Genomic DNA, 20,987 nt, shown 5'->3' on the forward strand with positions numbered 1-20,987 from the left:
CTGAAGGAACAGGAATTGGGGCTGATCTGAGTTGTAAAAATGCAGAAATCGGGATGAATTGAGGTTTGGAGGTGCAGAAATTGGGACTGATCTGAGGTGCGAAGGGCAGGAATTGGGACTGATCTGAGGCTTGGAGGTGCAGGAATTGGGCCAATCTGAGGTGTGAAGGTACAGGAATGGAGATGATCTGAGATATGAAAGTGCAGGATATGGGGTGAGCTGAAGTGTGAAGGTGCAGTAACTGGGGCTGATCTGAGGTGTGAAGGTACAGGAATTGTGATCAGAGTTCTGGGGGTTCAAGAATTGGGGCTTATCTGAGGCCTGAAGTGGCACAGAAAGTGTCGCTGGAGAATGAAGGTGCAGGAATTGGGGCTGATCTGCGGTGTGAAGGTACAGAAATTGTGATCAGAGTTCTGGGGGTTCAAGAATTGGGGCTTATCTGAGGCTTGAAGTGGCGCTGGAGAATGAAGGTGCAGGAATTGGGGCTGATCTGAGGTGTAAAGGTGCAGGAATTGGGGCCGATCTGAGGTGTGAAGGTGCAGGAATTGGGGCTGATCTAAGGTGTGAAGGTGCAGGAATTGGGGCTGATCTGAGGTGTGAAGGTGCAGGAATTGGGGCTAATCTGAGGTGTGAAGGTGCAGGATTTGAGGTAAACTGAAGTGTGAAGGTGCAGGAATTGGGCGATATAAACTGCAAGGGTGCAGGAATTGGAGATGATTAGAGGTGTAAAGATGCAGGTATTTTATTGATCTGAGGTGTGAAAATGCTAGAATTGGGACTGATCTGAGGCCTGAAGGAACAGGAATTGGGGCTGATCTGGGTTGTAAAAGTGCAGGAATTGGGGTGAACTGAGGTCTCAAGGTGCACAAATTGGGGTAACCTGAGGTGTGAAGGTGCAAAAATTGGGACTGACCTGAGGTGTGAAGGTGCAGAAATTGGGGCTGATCTGAGGTGTGAAGGTGCAGAAATTGGGGTGATTTGAGGTGTAAAGGTGCAAAAATTAGGGCTGATCTGGGGTGTAAAAGTATAGACATAGGGGTGATCTGATGGTTAAAGATGCAGGCATTCGTGTGAGCTGAGATGTGAAGGTGCAGGAAATGGAGTGATCTGAGGTGTGATGGTACAGGAATTGAGGCTGATCTGAGGCCTGGAGATGCAGGAATTGAGGCTGACCTGAGGCCTGGAGATGCAGGAATTGAAGCTGATCTGAGGTCTGGAGATGCAGGAATTGAAGCTGATCTGAGGTCTGGAGGTGCAGGAGTTGGGGTGATCTGAGCTGTAAAAGTCAGGAACTGGAGCTAATCCGAAGTGTAAAGGTGAAGGAATTGGGGCTGATCTGAGGCCTTAAGAAATAGGAATTGGGGCTAATCTAAAGCCTGAAGAAATAGTATTTGGGCCTGATTTGGTGGGGCAAATGTACAGGATCTGGGGTGATTGTAGGTGTGAAGGTGCGGGAATTGGGCTAATCTGAGGTGTGAAGGTGCAGGAATCAGGGCTGGTCTGGGGTGTGAAAATGCAGGTTTTTTTGGTAATCTGAGGGGTAAATGTGCAGGAATTGGGGTGATCTGAGGTGTGAAGGTACAGGAATTGGGGTAATCTGAGGTGTGAAGGTACAGGAATTGGGGTAATCTGAGGTGTGAAGATGCAGGAATTGGGGTAATCTGAGGTGTGAAGATGCAGGAATTGGGGTAATCTGAGGTGTGAAGATGCAGGAATTAGGGTGATCTGAGGTGTGAAGGTGCAGGAATTAGGGTGATCTGAGGTGTGAAGATGCAGGGATGAGGGCTGATTTAAGGTCTGAGGGTGCAGAGATTGGGTTTGATCTGAGAGAACTTTATTAGGGTGACCGCTATCACAGGTGCAGGAATCAGGGCTGATCTGGGGTGTGAAAATGCAGGTTTTTTGGTAATCTGAGGGGTAAATGTGCAGGAATTGGGGTGATCTGAGGTGTGAAGGTACAGAAATTGGGGTAATCTGAGGTGTGAAGGTACAGGAATTGGGGTAACCTGAGGTGTGAAGGTACAGGAATTGGGGTAATCTGAGGTGTGAAGATGCAGGAATTGGGGTAATCTGAGGTGTGAAGATGCAGGAATTGGGGTAATCTGAGGTGAGAAGATGCAGGAATTAGGGTGATCTGAGGTGTGAAGGTGCAGGAATTAGGGTGATCTGAGGTGTGATGAGGGCTGATTTAAGGTGTGAGGGTGCAAAGATTGTGTTTGATCTGAGAGAACTTTATTAGGGTGACAGCTATCACACACTCACACCTAATTTCCAACTGTTAACAGTCCTCAGTTAACATATTCATTTCAACTTTACCATACTCGCCTCACAGTTTATATGTTCTGGAACATTTGCCATCCTTAAAAGCTCGATGTTTTCTTACTATTGTTTACAGCCTTTTCCTGATTGAGTGTGTAAAGTTGACATTTTTTATATAACTGGCACTCTTAATTTCTTCGAAAACGTTTTTCGACACACCATGCTCAAAATGTTGCTTCCCCTGTGTTAGATGCTGTGACAGTGAGCACAGGAAGATTCTTTGTTACCTAGCAAATGATTTTTATTTTTGGCCAATCAGTCTTTTAAACAGCACATCCAGGTTAGTGACCTCCCTACAAAACACGTTGTAGTGCAGTGCAGGAGATTTCCAGATTCAGTTAAAATACAGAGTCAAGTATTTATAATAATTTAAAGCTAACATCTGGGCAATTAAAAATAAATAAGAACAGACCCCCAGAAGGTGCTACTAATTAAAAAGCAGCTAAGGCTTCAATAACCACATTTAATCTGAAGTATTCCTCCGCAGTACTTCTATATCACCACAAGATGTCTGCAGTCTTCCAGGTTAAATGATGCCCAGTGTCACTCATCCTAGAGGACTGAGGAGACACTGTGAGTGCAAAGTGTCATGGAACCTTCCCTGATGGGGCATCACCACAGCACCCTTTATTCCCAATATAATATTACAGAAAGGTGCTCTCTGCATCATCCAGTGCTGTCTACTGCTGGGAGAATATTGGGAAAAGAAGAGCATCCTGCATGTCACGTAACTGGCATGAGGACCTTGAAAAATGTAAGTATAAAGAGAAAAAAAGGAAAACATACAGGAGAGGGGGCAGGCGAGCACTAGTGGGTGGGTGGCTGGGTCCCAAATTAGGCTTTCATTTAACCACTTGCCCTCCAGAGGATCCCCCCCCCCCCCTTCCTGACCAGGCCATTTTTTTTTTCTTCGTTACTTTAATTGCGCGGTCATGCAATGCTGCACCCAACTAAAATTTACATCCTTTTTTTCCCACAAATAGAGCTTTCTTTCAGTGGTATTTGATCGCCTGTGCGTTTTTCATTTTTTTGCACTATAAACAAAAAAAGACTGACAATTGTGAAAGAAATACAATATTTTGGACTTCTTGCTATTAAACATGTCCAGTAAAAAAATTTAAAAAATCAAATTTCGTCATAAATTTAGGCCAAAATGTATTCTGCTACATGTCTTTGCTAAAAAAAAAATCTCAATACGTGTAAATTAATTGGTTTACGTGAACGTTATAGCATTTCCAAATGGCGGTATAGATACTGGAATTTTTTTTTTATTACTAGTAATGGCGGCAATCAGTGACTTAAAGCGGGTTTCTAACACTGTGGGGGAACTGACTTAGTGTCACTGACATCCCCAGTGACACCAATACAGTGATCAGTGCTAATAAAAAGCTGTACTAATGGCACTGGGCAGGAAGGGGTTAACATCTGGAGCGATCAAAGGATTAACTGTGTGCTGTTTCACTACTTGGAATGTGTGCTGTGTTTCACTGTAAGCACATTGCTTTGTATGGCTCTTCTATGCAGAGCCATACAAAGCAGCGTGCAGGAGCTCAGGAGATCATTTGATAAAGTTGTGATGACGAAACGCGTCAGAAAGTGATGTCAGACGTTACCGGAAGTATCGCAGCAGCCATCTTGGATGAGGTCCAGACTGCCAAAAGGAGATAGTGAGCTATTAGGCTGATTTTAAAGCTGCATATACTCTGCTATGATGTAAGCACTTTTAATAAAGATTCATACAACTTTTAAGAAGGTTTTGCACAATGATCTTGTACTTTCATTCTGGACATTCACATCGATGATTCGGAGTACTGGTAGCAAGAGCCTGGAGCCTGAACCTGGTCTGAGTTAAGCCTGCATTACCTGTCAATCTGGTACGAAGAATAGAAGAGGACGTATTGGTTTGATGAACATAGAGAATTGATGGAGCACTAAGAACTGGCGGACTATATGAAGATTATATTAGGGTGTATGGATTCAAATTGAAAAAGCAACAATTTTATTGAACATTGGGGCATTTGGTTTATATTCACGGTGACCGACACTGTTTATATTTAGTGTGCAGGAGTTGACAGGGGAGAGATCTGTGTTGTTTATACACAGGACTCTCCACCTGGTCGGAGATACTTGGCGATCAACGGGTGCCAGCGAATAATCACCAGCCGTGACCCGGTGATTGACAGACGAGGCCTCAAATGGCAGCGTGTGCGCGTCCCCTACCCAGAACTGCAGAATCACTTATATATATTTGATTTTGCGCACCCATGCCGCCCTGTAGCAGTATTTCTGCTATAGGGCGGCATGGAACTGGTTAAACATATTTGATTTTTTTTTTTAATGCATTAGTATAATTTTTTTACAGAAAGCTATAGCCTCCTTGTAAGAGCTCATCAGCACTCCTCAAATGATTATCATTTAGCCAGAATACCAAGCATATTTGTTAATCACAGAGTTTTATGATTAAACAAGAGAAGCATTCGTCTGTATAAACATATCGAAGTACTTTAGCAGAATCTAAACAGCACATTACTGGCAGAACAGCTACATAGGGACAGCTTGGCAGTCATGAAACCCACTCGGTGGATTCTAACAATGGGCCGAGTATGTATATTACTCAACTACGGTGACTTCTGTCTGATCTGACTCAAACCAGGAGTCGTTCACTGTCATAAGATGTCATAGCTGTATAATGGTCTTAAAGTGGAACTTCACTGTCTCAATCAACATGGACTATTTCTAATCCTTATGCTGCTAGGATTAGGAAATAGATAGGAAGTATATCATATTTACTTGTTTTAACCTTTTTTTTTACATTTCTTTAGTTACTTAATGGTTTCCAGTCCTAGGCAAATTATGCCATACATTCCAGGAGGGGAGGATGGGTTTTATCAGCTAAGTACACCTTCCTGTCTGCATACCTGAGCTAAGGGCAGATGGATTCCAGGAATTATTCCAGGAATGTTTTGCGTTTTTCTTCAGTTACTTTCTGGTTTCCATGCCTAGGCAAATTATGTCATACATTCTAGGAGTCTTGAGGAGGGGAGGGAGGGTTTTCAGCTCAGCCAATGACTGAGCAAAGGGCAGATGGATTCCAGAAGTAACTGCAACATGAATCATCTGCCCTTACTCAAGATGGCCACTGCCAGAAATACCAGGGAGTGTTTTTCAAAATGATTTCTCATCAAAATAAAGCATGGAGACGCAGATGGATGGAGGAGTTTGCTTTTATATTAAAAATGAATTATATTGCATTTTGGTGGTGCTCAGATGCAGTGGAGTTCCAGTTTAATTTTAACAGAGCTAAACAGAAATGTCAGGTTAACAACAATGGATCTCTCTATAATGCCTGTTATAATGCCTAAAGGGGTTCCCTTTTTTGTGGAGTGCAGCCTGCCCTAAAGCAGAACTACACAGCACCTGGGCAAAACAAACCAAAAACTACATTTAATTCATTTTTAATATTCAAAACAAACTTCCCCATCCATCTGTGTCTCCATGTTTTATTTTGCTGAGAAATCAGTTTGAAAAACACCCCCCTACCATTTTTGGCCATGACCATCTTGAGCAAGGGCAGATGATTCATGTAGCAGTTAGTTCCTGGAATCCTTCTGCCCTTAGCTTACGCATGCAGACAAGACGGTGTTCTTAGCTGAGTAAACCCCTCCTAAAGACTCCTGGGATGTTTGATTTAATTTGCCTAGACCTGGAAATGAGCACGTAACTAAGAAATGTAAAAAAAAAAGTTTAAAACATGTAAATATAATACAATATACTTTTCTATCTATTTATTAATTCTAGCAACAAAAGAATTTTAAAAAGTCAGTGTTGATTGGGAGAGTGAAGTTCCACTTTAAACAGTGATACTGCGGTGAACATCATAAGAAGATCAGCCAGTGGGACCCAAAAGAGACAGCTTGCTACCTGATGACATCAAAAAGAAGATGGCAGCATGGGACCTGGAGTGTGGTAGCTCTTGGTATGTCACAGCAGGCGAGAGTTGAATTTGCTAGGCAGGTGAGCATGTTAGGCCAGCTCAACCCAGCATACCGGGTAAAAAGGGATTATTATTACAATTAACCCAGGGAAGGGGGTTGGTAAAGCTCCTCTTTAAGATGCAATTGAAGAAATTAAATTTAGCTTTGAATAGAGTGGAGAGAGATTAGAACCCCTTTCAGGTTTTTATAGCTGTGCCCTTCCCCCCCCCCCCCCCATTTGTCCTGTTTACCATTATCACCAAGAGTGAAAGTGAGAAAATCCCATATTTTGAGTTCTCCAGAACAAGAATAGAAGGAAAATAATAACAGGGACATTATTTCTGGTGAATCTAGTGGCAACAAGAAATTCCCTTACTTTTGGATGGAATCCCTCCTGCTTTGGCTATGAGCCAAGAAGTGAAAAGAAAACTCCACAATGGGACACAGATGGGAAGAAACAATTACAGATGTGCTAACACTCCCCTTCTCTATCCAAAATGGAAAAGCAAAGTTTTGCCTTTAGTTCTGCTTTAAGTTCTGGTATGTTGGCTTAGTTTAATAGCAGAATGTTCCTAGGTGGACTTTTGAGTACATCTGTGATAAGAGACATACCGAGGCTGCCACTTCTAGTCTCCTCCTGAAAATGCTAGTTGCCTCACTGTCTCTGATTGTAATTCTATTGCTTTTGTGAGTGTAGCACTATCCCCTTAGGAGTTGCTGAGTTTTGGGTCTCCCTAAAGCTCTGCTCATCCAGGCAACATGCATTTTCTTCCACACTTTGCACTCAGAGTCAGTAAACAGTCCTTGAGCTTGGCTTTGTGATTTTATTAAGAGATTTAGAACTTGGGTGGACTTAAGGGGTGTATGGGATGCCCAAGGAAACTACAAACCTGAGGACAAACTCCTTAGCAAGCACAGTATGTAAAGATGTGGACAAAAAAAGTCTCTCCTTTAAAAGCATTCCAGCTCTCTGGTGTACCTCCTCAGACCCCAGATGAATCTTCACCCAGATGCACGGAGGGTATTCTTTGGGCAAGGGGACCCAGAAACTGCCACTTAGCAAAACAGCCCCAGATGAGAAGCTAGCTGGGTTTTCTACCTGACTCTACCTCTCCCCTTATCCAGCCCAGGGGGATGTAGGATTACTCACTCTATCTCTGCTGTGAGCTTGGTGGGTTGGTGGTTGCCTTCAGGCTTTATGCTGGGCTGGCTTCTTCCCTGCTCCACAGGCTGTCCTTTCTCTCCACTTAGCAAAACAGCCCCAGATGAGAAGCTAGCTGGGTTTTCTACCTGACTCTACCTCTCCCCTTATCCAGCCCAGGGGGATGTAGGATTACTCACTCTATCTCTGCTGTGAGCTTGGTGGGTTGGTGGTTGCCTTCAGGCTTTATGCTGGGCTGGCTTCTTCCCTGCTCCACAGGCTGTCCTTTCTCTGGGGACAATGAGGCAGAGAGATCCTCCTTTCAGGTCCAGCCTGTAGGTGGGCCCCTCTCCTGGGCCTCCTCCTAGGCTCCACACTCCAGCCTTCACTCCATCTTCCACCCGACACACTACCCCTGCTGATCAGGCTCTCTCATACTTAAGGGCCGCCCTGATTCCGTGCCAAGCCTCCTGCTTGGGGATTGGTCAAAGTCCCTTAAACATGCAGATCAGCCCCTCTTTACCCTGATCCTTCCAGAATCTTCTCAAGTTTCTAGAGCAGGGGGAGGTATCAGGGAACTGTCCTGCAAAGCCCCCAGCTCTAACCTAGAGTAACCTGGCTAACTATTCCCAGGCTGCTACTCAACCTCTGCCTAAAAACTATATAGCTCCCCATTGCTAAAATGGAGGGGCACTACACGAGTGTCAGAAAAGTTTCAGAATGCCTTACTACTATGCTTGTCCCGGGGAAGTGACTCAGAATTGAGGCCAAACACTCTGCCCTGATTGGACAGCAAAGGAGTAGCAGAATACTTATGAACTTATTGCAACCAAACAAAGGATTTCCCAGCAACACTTACCAGCCAGCCTGCAAAACAACCAATTTGGCCCTGTCTAAGAGTTTGCGTTAAAAACAGAGGGTTTTGTTTGCACACATTTGCAAATACATGCGTAAGCTACAGTCACACGTCAAGTGTCCTCTGTATACTGTGGACCTAACTAAAATTTCCAAAGCCTCCATAGTAGGAGCACATGTATCAATGGATAGGTAAAGGGCATGTTTGCCTGGAGGAGCCTATTCCTCCTTAAAAGTACAGGGGCGCATGTGATGCTCAGTTATACCAGAATGACAGCAAAGGCATCCAGAGTGTCCCTGCATCCAAATTAGCCAACTACACAAAAAATGGCAACCATCCCAACCTATAACCAGTCTTAGCAGTAAGGTGCACATGGAAGGGCAATGTACATCACAAACAAACAAAGGATTTCCCAGCAACACTTACCAGCCAGCCTGCAAAACAACCAGTTTGACCCTGTCTTCCCTCTGCTTACTCTGCTCTCCCCTTCTGTCAACAAGTTCCATCAGCACATGTGCACTGCAGCATAGCCTCATTAGCTGTTTTTGCTCCTTTTCCCAGTCTGATTGCTGCATAATGGCAATTAAAAAAAGATGAAATTAAGAGAGATTCAAGGAATTATATTACTTCAATGAAAAATGTATTTTATGATTTTTCAGTCAACTCATAACTAGTGTAATTAGTCTTTTTTTTAATGTGCTTGTATTTTAGCAGTTATGACATTACTGTTAGTTACGTTTTGTAATGACACAGAGAGCAATTCTCATTTTAAACAAGAAGCAAGAACCGAGAGAAGTGGGTAGTTGCCAATCTTAGCACAAACAGGATGTGTCATGTTCTCAGACCCTGATCAGGGGGGAGCGCCGCACTAAACAGGAAATCTGTACTTAATAAACATGTGCCAGTTTGTTTTCAGTGTACTTTATAAAGCGCTACAAGATTCTTAACGCTAGTTTGCAATATTCTGCCTGATCTATAAAGGCAGTGCAATAACTAGATTTGTTTTATCATAGTATGCAATAAACAACAGACCACAAATCTTTTGATGTCAGGGACCCTTTGGTAATTCTCTTGAAGTGATAAAAACTTACATGTGCATGGTGTCACACTCATTTTACAGTATGTTAGTGGCTATATCTCTTTGTTTGGCTGAACACTGGGGACAAAATGTGCTTAAAGTGATACTAAACCCAGGACCCTGCATTCACTATATCTGCTCTCCCACAGTAGACACAACATGGAAATGCAAATATTTTAGTAAATATAAACGGCTAAATACCTTTTCTCATCAGCATTTAGAGCAGTCTTGTGACTTCAGCAGAGCACTGGTTAAAGCTTGTAGGAGGAGTTTTCTATCTGCTCTAGGGGGACGTGAAACCTCTGACCCTCTGGACAGTGCTGATTGGCCATGTGCTGATTACATGCACCCTCCCAAGAAAAAGAAAACCTGTCTAGCAAATCACACTGAACTGAGCATGTGCTTGTAATTACGGATTCAGTCTGTATCAGGTGGATATAACCCCTTAGGGTTCACAGTGCATATAACAAGCATGCTTTACTGCATATACAGACTGATTTTACTGTTGTGAGTTTAGTAACACTTTAACTTTGAAGTGGGCCCCCCACGGCAAGGGTTATCATTTTGTACCTCTGCTCTGTTTCAAATGCCATTTTATGCATTGACACACCTCCTTAGACCCAGTCTGTCCGGTTAGTATGGGCACCTGCTGATTTGGCACTATACACAGGCAGCTTAAAATGTTAATAAGCGCAGGGCCCTGCATTTACTATATCTGGTCTCCTATAGTGCACAGAACATGGAAGTGCAATTATTTTATTAAATATAAACTGCTAAGTATCTTTTCTCTTCAGCAGTTAGAGCAGTCTTGTGACTTCTATCAGTGTCCAGCAGAGCACATGTTAAAGCTTGTAGGAGGAGTTTTCATTTTGCTCTAGGAGGATGCAGAACCCCTGACCTTTGTCTGGACAGCTCTGATTGGCCCAGTGCTGATCACATGCAGTCCCAAGAAAATAAAACCTCTCTAGCAAAATAAACCAAACTGAGCATGTGCAGAGTGACTCCACACCATATGTCTTATCAGGAGATAAGAGGGGGGCACTAGGAGAAGGGGAGGATCAGAGAAGTCAGGATTGAACAGCCTTTCTACACAATGCAGAGGTTATAGGTTATAGGTTCTACAGTGAGTATAACAAGCATGCTTTACTGCATGTACTGGATTTTACTGTTGTGGGTTTAGTAACACTTTAACTCTTCAACTAGACACAAAAGTTAAATCCAATTTTACTTCAGCTGATTTCAGAACAGAGGATGTTTTTCTAGTCCTTTGAAGTAGAAGACAATGAATTTCCTAAGCCCTAACTCTGTGAAGTATTAGCACTGACCGAGGGTACATGGAAGAAATGGGAAGGTTCTAGTTAGGACTAAACTAACTAGAATCAAACAGGAGGGAAGGACAGAGGGAGAAATCAAAATCACATAGCCAACAACCTGTAGTTACCTGAAACCTCCACTTGATGTCAGTATACCACAAAATAATCATTACCTGACATAGTAAAATAAAATGCAGAACAGTTACAAAAAGAGAGGGAAAGTACAACTTCTACACCAGGGGTGTCAAACTCCAACATAATGGTCACCATTATGGTTGCCCTCAAAGGGCCAGTTGCGTTGGTAAGGCTAGATGTCCAGAGCACCCCACTCCCCTTACATCAGATGTCAAGTGCCCCCCACCACCATCAGAGGTCAAGAGTTTCTCATCCTCCCTTACATCACAGTGCACCCCCCTAACCTTGTGCTGCTACCGGGAAGAAGCTGGGAAGCAGACAGTGTAGGGTCTGGAGGAGGACCAGAAGAGGGTTGGAGTTAGCTTTATGCTGAGACCAGGGAAGGTGGAGATGATGGAGTGCTGCGGCTGCACAGAGAAATGTAGAATCTGAAGGAGGAGTTCTGTCCTCCTCTCTTCTGCCAACTGCTGATATGGGGGGACAGAGAAAAGCCTTTCTGCTGCTGGACAGAGAAGAGCAGGATCTGGTGGAGTTCTGTTCTCCTCTCTGCTGAGACAAGGAGGGGATGGAGATGAGGGGGGTACAGCAGCAGAGTTGCAAGGACCACATGAAATGGCTTGGTGGGCTGGACTTAGCCTGCAGGCCTTGTGTTTGACACATGTTCTCTACACCATTGCTTTAGGGCAGAGATGTGAAACTCGCAGTTTGAGAACTGAGATGGAATCCCAGAATTATTTTTTAAAAAATGTAATAATTTTTTGAGGTGGGCTCCAAAATGATCCTTTATATTTAACTGGCGTTTAATAGGATTTGTATGCTTTTTGGATCCATATAAATTACAGATTGGTGTCCTGTACAGTGGGTTTTGCTTTAAAATGTCCTCCTTCTCTAAGGCAGGGGTTTCCCAAATTTTTAGTAATTCGTTCTAGGGACTTTGACGAATGTCTGTTGTTAATGGTCTATAAAATAACATATATATTTATTCCCACAGGACGAAGTTAAACATTCTCATAAAGCATTTGGATTATTAGATATGACTGTATTTACATGACCACAGCACAATGGATTTCCAAAGCTTGAACTCTTCTATCAGTACACCATCAAGTACACCAGACTTCCAAGAACCCACCACTTCCACCATTGATCAAATAACTGCTTTCTTCCAGAGCATCTATACAATGTTACAAAATAAACATGAAAATGGACTCTACAACAGTATCTGCCTGGGAGTTCTGCTTGCCCTGCCATTGCTTGTTCTGTTCATCTCTAGTATTATCTGCTGTCACTATTGCTGTTGTCGGACCAAAAAAATGAACACGCTCAAACCGCTTCCAAGCAAGAAGAAAAAGAAGAAGAATGGAGAGGAGGACTTATGGATCTCCAGTCCTCAAGGCAAGTCCATCATGCTGGAGAAGGTTCCTTCTTTTAATGTATAGCGCTGGGACTATGGGCATGAAACCATTGGACAGATTCTTCTTGATAAGCACAGAATGACTGTTACAGCTTAGCAATAAAATATGAATAAGTGTTATGGCATTTGATGCAGAATACATACTGTAGGTCTACTGTTCATCCTTAGCTCAGTCTGCGGATACTGCTTCTTATAACATTCCACATATAGCAATGTGAACAATCAGTGTGTCCGAGTCTTTTTCAATTAAATAAACTGAAGATAAGCCTTTTTATAAGCATGAAGAAGTGGGAGTGCCTCATAAATCTGGATGGAGTGTAATCATTCACATGCATAACTCTGTGAAAAGGGATTTCCTACACTGTTGTAAGCCCTGCTTGGTGACACGGAGGGGCTCTCACCTACTCACCTACTATCTCCCTAAGTTTCCCCATCCTGATGTCACTGATTTTACTGATTTTACTTGGTGGAGTCCATATATTGAAATACAGTTCATAGTTCATATAAAGATCTATTGTATTTTATGGCTGTGATACTATTCTTAATTTCACCAGCAGGTGGCGCTACAGGTAAACTTGAGAACACATGGGAGCTGTAGAATGGAAGAATTGAAGAAATATATATATATATATGTGTATATATATACTGTTTTCATACCTCTTGCTGACATGAATCCCCCATATTAAGAGCTGTGCAAGGGAGTGTGTCAGCACAATTCTGACCACTGGATTACAGGCAGGCTGGAATGGAAAGAAACAAACTGACTACGTTGAGATAGATGCGCTTCTATGCCTAGCGGGGTCAGTTTGAAGTAGGAATGCAGAGGGGCTGGCAGGATCACCAGGTGTTTCACACAAAGGAAGCAACACAAAGAGAACAGTATACTTTTTTTTTAATACAAGTACATGTATACGTATCAGAAATATGTAATATTGAGGTAAAATACACTTTAATGTTCTTATCAATGTGCAATCGGCAAACAACTAAATAACCATAACTTTCCTTCCAATCGATTTAGATTTGATTTAGATCAGATTTGGTCAAACAGGTGGCCAGCGTGTTGATCAGTTTTCATTGATCAGCAGCACTGAGAGGCTTTGGTCATGAGTTCAATTGCATTAGGAATAGTGCCCCATTGTTGATCTCAGTGGAAGGAATAGTGCCCCACTGTTGGTCTTAGTGGAAGGAATAGTGCCCCGTTTTTGGTGTGGGTGGAAGGAATAGTGTACAGTTGTTGGTCTTAGCGGAAGGAATAGTGCCCCACTGTTGGCCACAGTGGAAGGAATAGTGTACAGTTGTTGGTCTCAGTGGAAGGAATGGTGCTCATTGTTGGTGTCAGTGGAAGCAATAGTGTACAGTTGTTGGTCTCAGTGGAAGGAATGGTGCTCATTGTTAGTGTCAGTAAGGAATAGTGTACAGTTGTTGGTCTCAGTGGAAGGAAGAGTGCTCATTGTTAGTGACAGTGGAAGGAATAGTGCTCATTGTTGGTGTCAGTGGAAGGAATAGTGCTCATTGTTGGTGTCAGTGGAAGGAATAGTGTTCATTGTTGGTCTCAGTGGAAGGAATAGTGCTCATTGTTGGTGTCAGTGGAAGGAATAGTGTTCATTGTTGGTCTCAGTGGAAAGAATAGTGTTCATTGTTGGTCTCAGTGGAAGGAATAGTGTTCATTGTTGCTCTCAGTGGACGGAATAGTGCTCATTGTTGGTGTCAGTGGAAGGATTAGTGTTCATTGTTGGTCTCAGTGGAAGCAATAGTGTTCATTGTTGGTCTCAGTGGACGGAATAGTGTACAGTTGTTGCTCTCAGTGGAAGGAAATAGTGCCCATTGTTATTTTCAGTGGGAGGAATAGCGCTCCATCATTAGTGTCAGTCAGTGATAGAAATAGTGCCGTTATGGTTGGTGTCAATGGGAGGAATAGTGCCCCAAGGGTCTGATAAAAGCAAGGAAAAAGCTGCATCTGGCCTGCAAGCTGCTGTTTGAGCAGCACTAACCTTATGTTAAACCATTGAGAAGCTTGTGGCGCCGCTCGAGGCTGTATGTAGATAATAATCACCCTGTTGGCAGAGAAGGAAAGAGGGAGAAGCATCCCAAGCTACTCCTGAGACTTGGTGAGGTATGTGAAGGTGAACACCACTCAAATCGATCCCCAGGAGTCAGAAAACTCTGGCCACGCCCTCTGATGCATTTCACCCCGCCCATAGGGGGGACTTGGTCACAGAGCCTCTGTGACCAAGCCCCCCAGTGGGCGGGGTGAAACACATAAGAGGGCGTGGCCAGAGTTTTCTGACTCCTGGGGATCGATTTGAGTGGTGTTCATCCTCACATACCTAACCTTATGTTAGAGTTTAGCTTCTAATGTTTACAATTTTTTAAGACAGGGTTCACACCTGTGTTTTTATTGCACATCAATCTCCATTGGATCAATGGAAACAGTGGCTTAACTACAATCTTCAGAGCCATGGCACAAGAAATCATGAAGGGCCCTTCCCTCTGAGCCCGGTGGTGGAACGCCAGGGCAGGTTGCAAGTGAGACCTTTGTGACTCTGGTAGTTCTGCCAATAGTGTCAGCAATATTTTTTTATTTTGTTATTTTTTTTTTTTTACAGTCTTTTTATTATTTTTACAATTTTTTTAGGAGCCCCATTGGGGGCTTTGGTGAGATATCAGGGGTCTAAACAGACAGATGTTCAACCTTTGAGACAGAAAAAGGAGATTGAGGACACAGTCCTCAACCTCCAGCTCTGCTGCTCCAGAGGCACAGAATGAATGGACAGGAACTGGTACCTTTATATGCACCTGCCCCCACTGAACCTCATATCCAGGCATACAGGGGGCCGCACTGGCCCCCTACAGCATGGGGCCAGGGTGCAATTGTGACCCCTGTAGGTACACCCCTGAATAGAAACCTATAAAAATGTATTGTTTTACACAAGTTGACGTGTTACCTAAAACATATACAGTGTGTGTGAATGCAGCCAAGAACATACTAAAGAAGGCTGTATGCCTTTCCAACAAATGCTGCAAAATTTATATTTAAACATTAGCATAAAAGAAAAGTAAAAAAGTTTCCTATAGTATAGAACAAATTTGTAATAAATTGCATCTTAGCATCCTTTTATATTCACTTGATGATACTGCCAGTAACACATTTAGGCCGGCCATACATGGGTCAATTTTCGAACAATTTTTAGTTCGAAAATCGGACCTAAGAATAATATTTTTGCTCTGTTAGTGGGGCAATGCCACTGGCCAATTTTTGTGGTTCCTCCCCATTTCGTTTATTGGGCATGCTGGAAAATTTGTGAAAAACTACTGATTTTCTAAATCATTGGTGGCACCATTGGATTACAGAACGAACAATGTTTTTGATTTTCGATCGAAAAATTGTTCGGAATTCGACCCATGTATGGACTACTTTAGGGATAGATTTACTAAAACTAGGGCGCTCAGAATCTGGAGCAGCTGTGCATAATAGCCAATCAGCTTCTAACTTCAGCTTGTTCAATTAAGATTTGGCAATAAAACCTGCAAGCTGATTGGTTTCTATGCAGAGTTGCACCAGATTTTGTACTTTCCAGCTTTAGTAAACAAACCCCTTAATGTACTGACTGTATGGAAGAGCAGCCTTGTCACCCAAGGACAAGAAGTTTGTTAGAACTAGAGAACACCTTTTTACTTTCCTCTTCTCCATAACATGGGGGGGGGTTCTGTAGTCCACAGAGACAACTGTAAGCAATGCTGACTGTTAAGAGTGCAGCAGAGGCAGAGAGCATGGGACGTTATCAGCTGACTGGATTTTTGGCATAATCAACAGGTATTTTTTACAATTCTCAATTATAACAACATGATTTCAATTTTATATTTAACAAGCCAGGGAAGCAAAAAGATAAGTTCATGGTTGAGGTTTACAAACTTTAGACCAAAAGCATGATGAAATGTAATTGCTATAAGCAGCTCATTTATTAAAAAAAAAAGAAAAGATACAATTATTATTTTGTTTCATATTTGTTGGCTGAAGTTTATTATTGAGGTGCCAGTAAGTACATAAAAATGGTTCTAAGAGCTCATTCACATGTGTGGCTATAGTGCTGCCCCTCTAAGAAGCCATCCCATTGCCTCCTCTCCACCTGCCACAACAGTGTACATTGCACGTGGTTGCAGCTCAGCGCCATGCACTTGAATGGGTCACATTTGGCGGCCGTCCTGCTTGCTGAATGCCATATGCCATTTAACTTTGGCCTTGTGACTGCAGCATGGGTATGCCCCTCAGAGGCTGCATTGCTTTGTTCAGGTTGATGGTTGGGGGACAGAAACTACTACCTTCTCCCAATCACCCACCTAGACAAAGCAATGCAACCACTTAGGGTTGTACCCATGTCAAGGCTGCAATGTTTAGCAGCAACAGACAAACAGCATGTCGCATTTGGCAAGCAGTTCCATGCCAAACATGACACATTCAAATGCAACATTTTGAGAAAAATAAATAAATCACGATATGCTTCCTTACCACCTGGCAAACGTCCTCTGAAAAGTGATCCACCATGGATCCCTTTTCAGAGAGACAGTGGGAAGGCTGTACAGGTCAACAAGTCTGTTTTTGGGCAAGGGAGTGCCTATAAGGGCTAAGAGGTGTCCCCTGTTCACATTTTAGAAAGTTGGTTAACATAAATGAGCTTGAGTCCTCATGCACACTTGACGTTTTTACAGCGGCTGTTTTTGGCTTTTGATGTTTTTTTCTACAGCCAGTAAACCCCCCCTGCATGTTATCCTATGTGTCCATTCACACAGAGACTGTAATCAACGTATTTTGGCTGGGACAGTTTTTGGCTAGGAAAAAAAGTTCTGGGTTTCTAGAGGAGTTTTTTAGCTGTAAAAACGTTCTAACGCTGAAAAACGTGTCAAAACACGTCAAAAGTGGTAAAATGCTGCAAACCAGCGTTTTTGGATGTTTTTTTTACTAAAAAAAATTGTTTTTTTGGTTCAAAAAACGCTAAAAAATGCAAACATGGGAAAACGCCACTAATCGCGGCAAAACGTTGCTGAACGCTAACGCACAAATGCTAAAAAAAGCTGAAAAACACATTTTTAACATGTCTTTAAACAGCTAATGTTACCAGCGTTATCAAAATGCCCCGTGTGCATGAGGGCTTAAAGCGGAGTTCCACTCACCCTGTCAAAGAATAATACAAAAACTGTAGCTGCTGACTTTTAAAAAACAGCCACTTAGCTGTCCCTCGGTCCCGCGATGTGTCCCCCGCAGCCCGTTTCACTGGCCGTCCTGTATTCCAGGAGGCCGGCATCTTCAGTGTGGGCACCCGGCTGTGATAGCTTGCGGCTTCACAGCCGGGTACCCACTACGCATGCGCCTGGTCCTGTAGTCTTCTGGGACCTGTCACGTGTCCCAAAAGACTACAGGGAGGGAGGACACCTTCTGCTTCTGATCGCCTAGGTGATCGGACTGGAAGTGGGAGCGGGTACCTGTCAAATTTGGGAAACCGCTCCCCTTCCGCCCCCCAAAGGTGCCAATCCTTAATGGGAAGCAGGGGAGCAGTCCTTAAAGCGGAACTTCCCCTTTTGGGTGGAGCTCTGCTTTAAGTGACCCAATCAAAGAAAACCGTGCCAAAAGAAGAAAGTCCAAAAAGAAACATATATCTGTTGGCGCGTTATAAATACTGTATAATAATAATAATATCTCCCGTTCCTCAAAAACCACAGGGTAATCATACCATGTAGTGCTCAGTGATCCCTCCCTTGTGTATTCCACACTAATCACTAGCCACTTACCTGTCTCTCGGTCCCGTGGTGTGTCCCCTGCAGTCCATTTCACCAGCCGTCATGTATTCCAGGAGGCCGGCATCTTCAGTGTGGGCACCCGGCTTCACAGCCAGGTACCCACTGCGCATGTGCGAGTAGCGCTGTGCTTCATGAATGGTCCTGTAGTCTTCTGGGACCTGTCCCAGGGAGGGAAGGAGAAAGGACACCGTCCGCTTCCGATCGCCTAGGCGATCGGACCGGAAGTGGGAGCAGGTACCTGTGAAATACGGGTACCCGCTCCCCCCCACCCCCCAAAGGTGCCAATCCTTAATGGGGAGCGGGGGACCAGTCCTTAAAGCGGAACTTCCCCTTTTGGGTGGAGCTCCGCTTTAAGCAGCGCTTTTAGGCCAGATGTTTAGAAGGATGCCATCTATACTCTAGATCTCCCTCTTCTGATGTGATGACAGGTGCTACAACCTGACCCCTGTTCCTGCACCACCCCCCGCACAGTTTGGGAAAGTCACACACCTCGGCTGGCAGACCATTTTGTATTATACTGTGTGAAGGTTTAAAATGCATTGCAGACATCATAGCTACAAAATTGCAGCATTAATATCGGTAACAACTAGACACCCTGACTACCCCCACATCATATTTTATTTACATTTCTTTTACAAATAATACAGTCTTTGTGCAAGGAGTTTTAATCTTTGCTTAAATCGGAAAGATGTAAAAAGAAAACCTTTGAAATTCCTTCTTGTTGTCACGGCACAGATAATAAAATATTAATGGCTCTGTAGTATATGTTTACCGCACACTCATACACCTTCAAAATGACACCGAGCTATTATTGAGCAGCATAGCATCCCATTCATCTGTATTCCCAATGCTTTCCCCGGCCCCAAAATACATTATTAATGTACATGTTGCCAGGGCATGCAGAGGCTTGTGGTTTGACAGCAACTGTTAAGACACTCATTAAATATTCCTACATTGGCGAAAGAAATCATCTGATAACTTTGCGACTAGCAGCTAATTGTCATGACCCTCTAGGCGTGCCCATACAAGGGAAAGTAACGGGATTGCATTTATGTCCCTCTTCTGAGCATTACATAGTCAGCTTTCTTTAGATTTCCCTATAATGGCGTTTGACAATTGTAAGCACAAACAATATGGTACTTTGGAGTGTGTGGGAGCACGGCATGTGAGGGAGCACATAGATCACTGAAAAAAGAAAAGAAGGTGCTACTACCCATCCAATGCTCATCCCAGGAACTAGGCAGGTGCGTGATCCACAGTTGCTTATCCATCCCAGAATTAAATGAAATCAATCCGCACTACCGCCATTGCTCTAAAATCTTTGTTTTATTAAATCAACCACAGTAAAAACATCACAGGTATAAAAGTTGACACGTTTCAGCTTAATAAGCCTTAATCATAACCCATACCATTGACCTGGTCCCACAGTCGATTCTGCCTTCAGGGTGGGGCTCCGAACACATACATCACCCATACCTCCACCTTTTTACCCTCTCCCTTCCCATCCCCCCCCCTTCCCATTCCTCATACTCGCACACATCTTGAAAAGTTCTGATTGGTTAATCAAAAAATGAATGGTGAGCGCAAGACACAGAGAAAGAAAAAGTAAAGCAGCTAGCAGATACCTCCACCTTTCACGGGAGCATGATGAGCAACCAACCACCTCACCTAATAATTACATTTCTCTTCCTACCCTCCTCTATTACCCTCTCCCAATCCCACCACACCCCCCCCCCCCTTTTCCCATTCCCCATACACACACCTTGACAAGTTCTGATTGGTTGTTATGAGTTTTTATGCCTCATTGTTTTTGGCATTTGTCCGTATATTTGATTGATCGCTGTGAGTCACTGGACATTATCGCTCCAATGCTCTTTATATATGAATAATTCCAGCAATGTACAGGAGATATATTCAATTGGATTCAGCAGTAAATCTGCACAAAGTACCTTATGCTCATAGCCGGTAATTCAGTTTTGCAGATCGGTGCTTCTGCTTCTTGTCCACGGGGAAGACAACAACGCTAGTGCTATTAATATTCCTGTGAAATACGGGTGATTCAATCAGAACCACTCCAACCAAGATATCCTGAAGCTACTGCTGTACTCCAAGGACTACCTTGAGAAGATGCTTAGACATCGAAGAGTTTACTTTTATTGCTTTTATTTTGTAAATAGGCAATGTTATTGCACTGAATTTGCACTGACGCCAAGTACAATGTTTACTCCTGAAAATGCAAAAAAAAATAATTTGACAAAAACGTGATATATTTCTACTTTTGTTTTAAACTGTGCTAATAACCTGTGTGTAATAATGTGCTGTAATCCTTCTTTATATTAATTCCCCCAAATGTCCTGTACACCAGCTGAAGCTTCATATTATGCTCACAGCAGGAGAGACTCACTGTTGAAATAACCGAGGAGGCAGAAGGCAAGGATAGTTAAAGCTGACTTTAAGGTTCGATCATGATTGCATAATATAAGTATGCATATCTCATACCTGAGGGGTCGCTGTGGAAGTTGAAAACAACAGCAGTGACATCTCCCGTGTCCTTCCCTACTGCGCCCTTAGACTATTGTTTTGGGCTATTTTCTCTTCTGGTTGAATGTTTTTAAGCTACATCTTGTAATAAATGTTATGGAATGTTACATTTGCCATGTAAAAGACACCTTAATATCAGACAATAACATATCTCACATTTCCAGGGGTATTATGAGCAACTTTTGCGCAAACATTGACACATTGACACTGCTAATTTCTTTTATTTCATTTAAATATTAAAAAATAATAAAAAGAAAAGAAAGTCTTGAACTCCCCCACCGCCTCCAATATGAAGTAAATGTAGGACTTTCAAAGTCATTATTAAATCAATATTCAATAATAATGCAGCTACAGCCTCCTGTTTGACAAATTGTTACAGTGACATATATGAAAATTACAGTGACTACATGCAAAATATATCCATAA

At 43.0% G+C, this 20,987-nt stretch overlaps 1 protein-coding gene across 2 annotated transcripts in view; it reads left to right on the plus strand.

Annotated features, from left to right (window-relative positions):
* The window catches only part of KIAA0040 (KIAA0040 ortholog), a 74,149-nt gene extending 61,398 nt beyond the window's left edge, over positions 1 to 12,751 (plus strand). For both annotated transcript variants that reach the window (XM_089676336.1, XM_089676335.1), the window contains exon 3: positions 11,808 to 12,751. In XM_089676336.1, coding sequence (XP_089532462.1) covers positions 11,878 to 12,252 — 375 coding nt within the window. In that variant the 5' untranslated portion in view covers positions 11,808 to 11,877 and the 3' untranslated portion in view covers positions 12,253 to 12,751. The remainder of the gene's footprint in view (positions 1 to 11,807) is intronic.
* The last annotated feature ends 8,236 nt before the right edge of the window (positions 12,752 to 20,987 follow it).

Source organism: Staurois parvus, unplaced genomic scaffold, assembly GCF_062004578.1.
Source record: "Staurois parvus isolate SC_StPar_1 unplaced genomic scaffold, SC_StPar_1.0 ptg000166l, whole genome shotgun sequence".
Lineage (NCBI taxonomy): Eukaryota > Metazoa > Chordata > Amphibia > Anura > Ranidae > Staurois > Staurois parvus.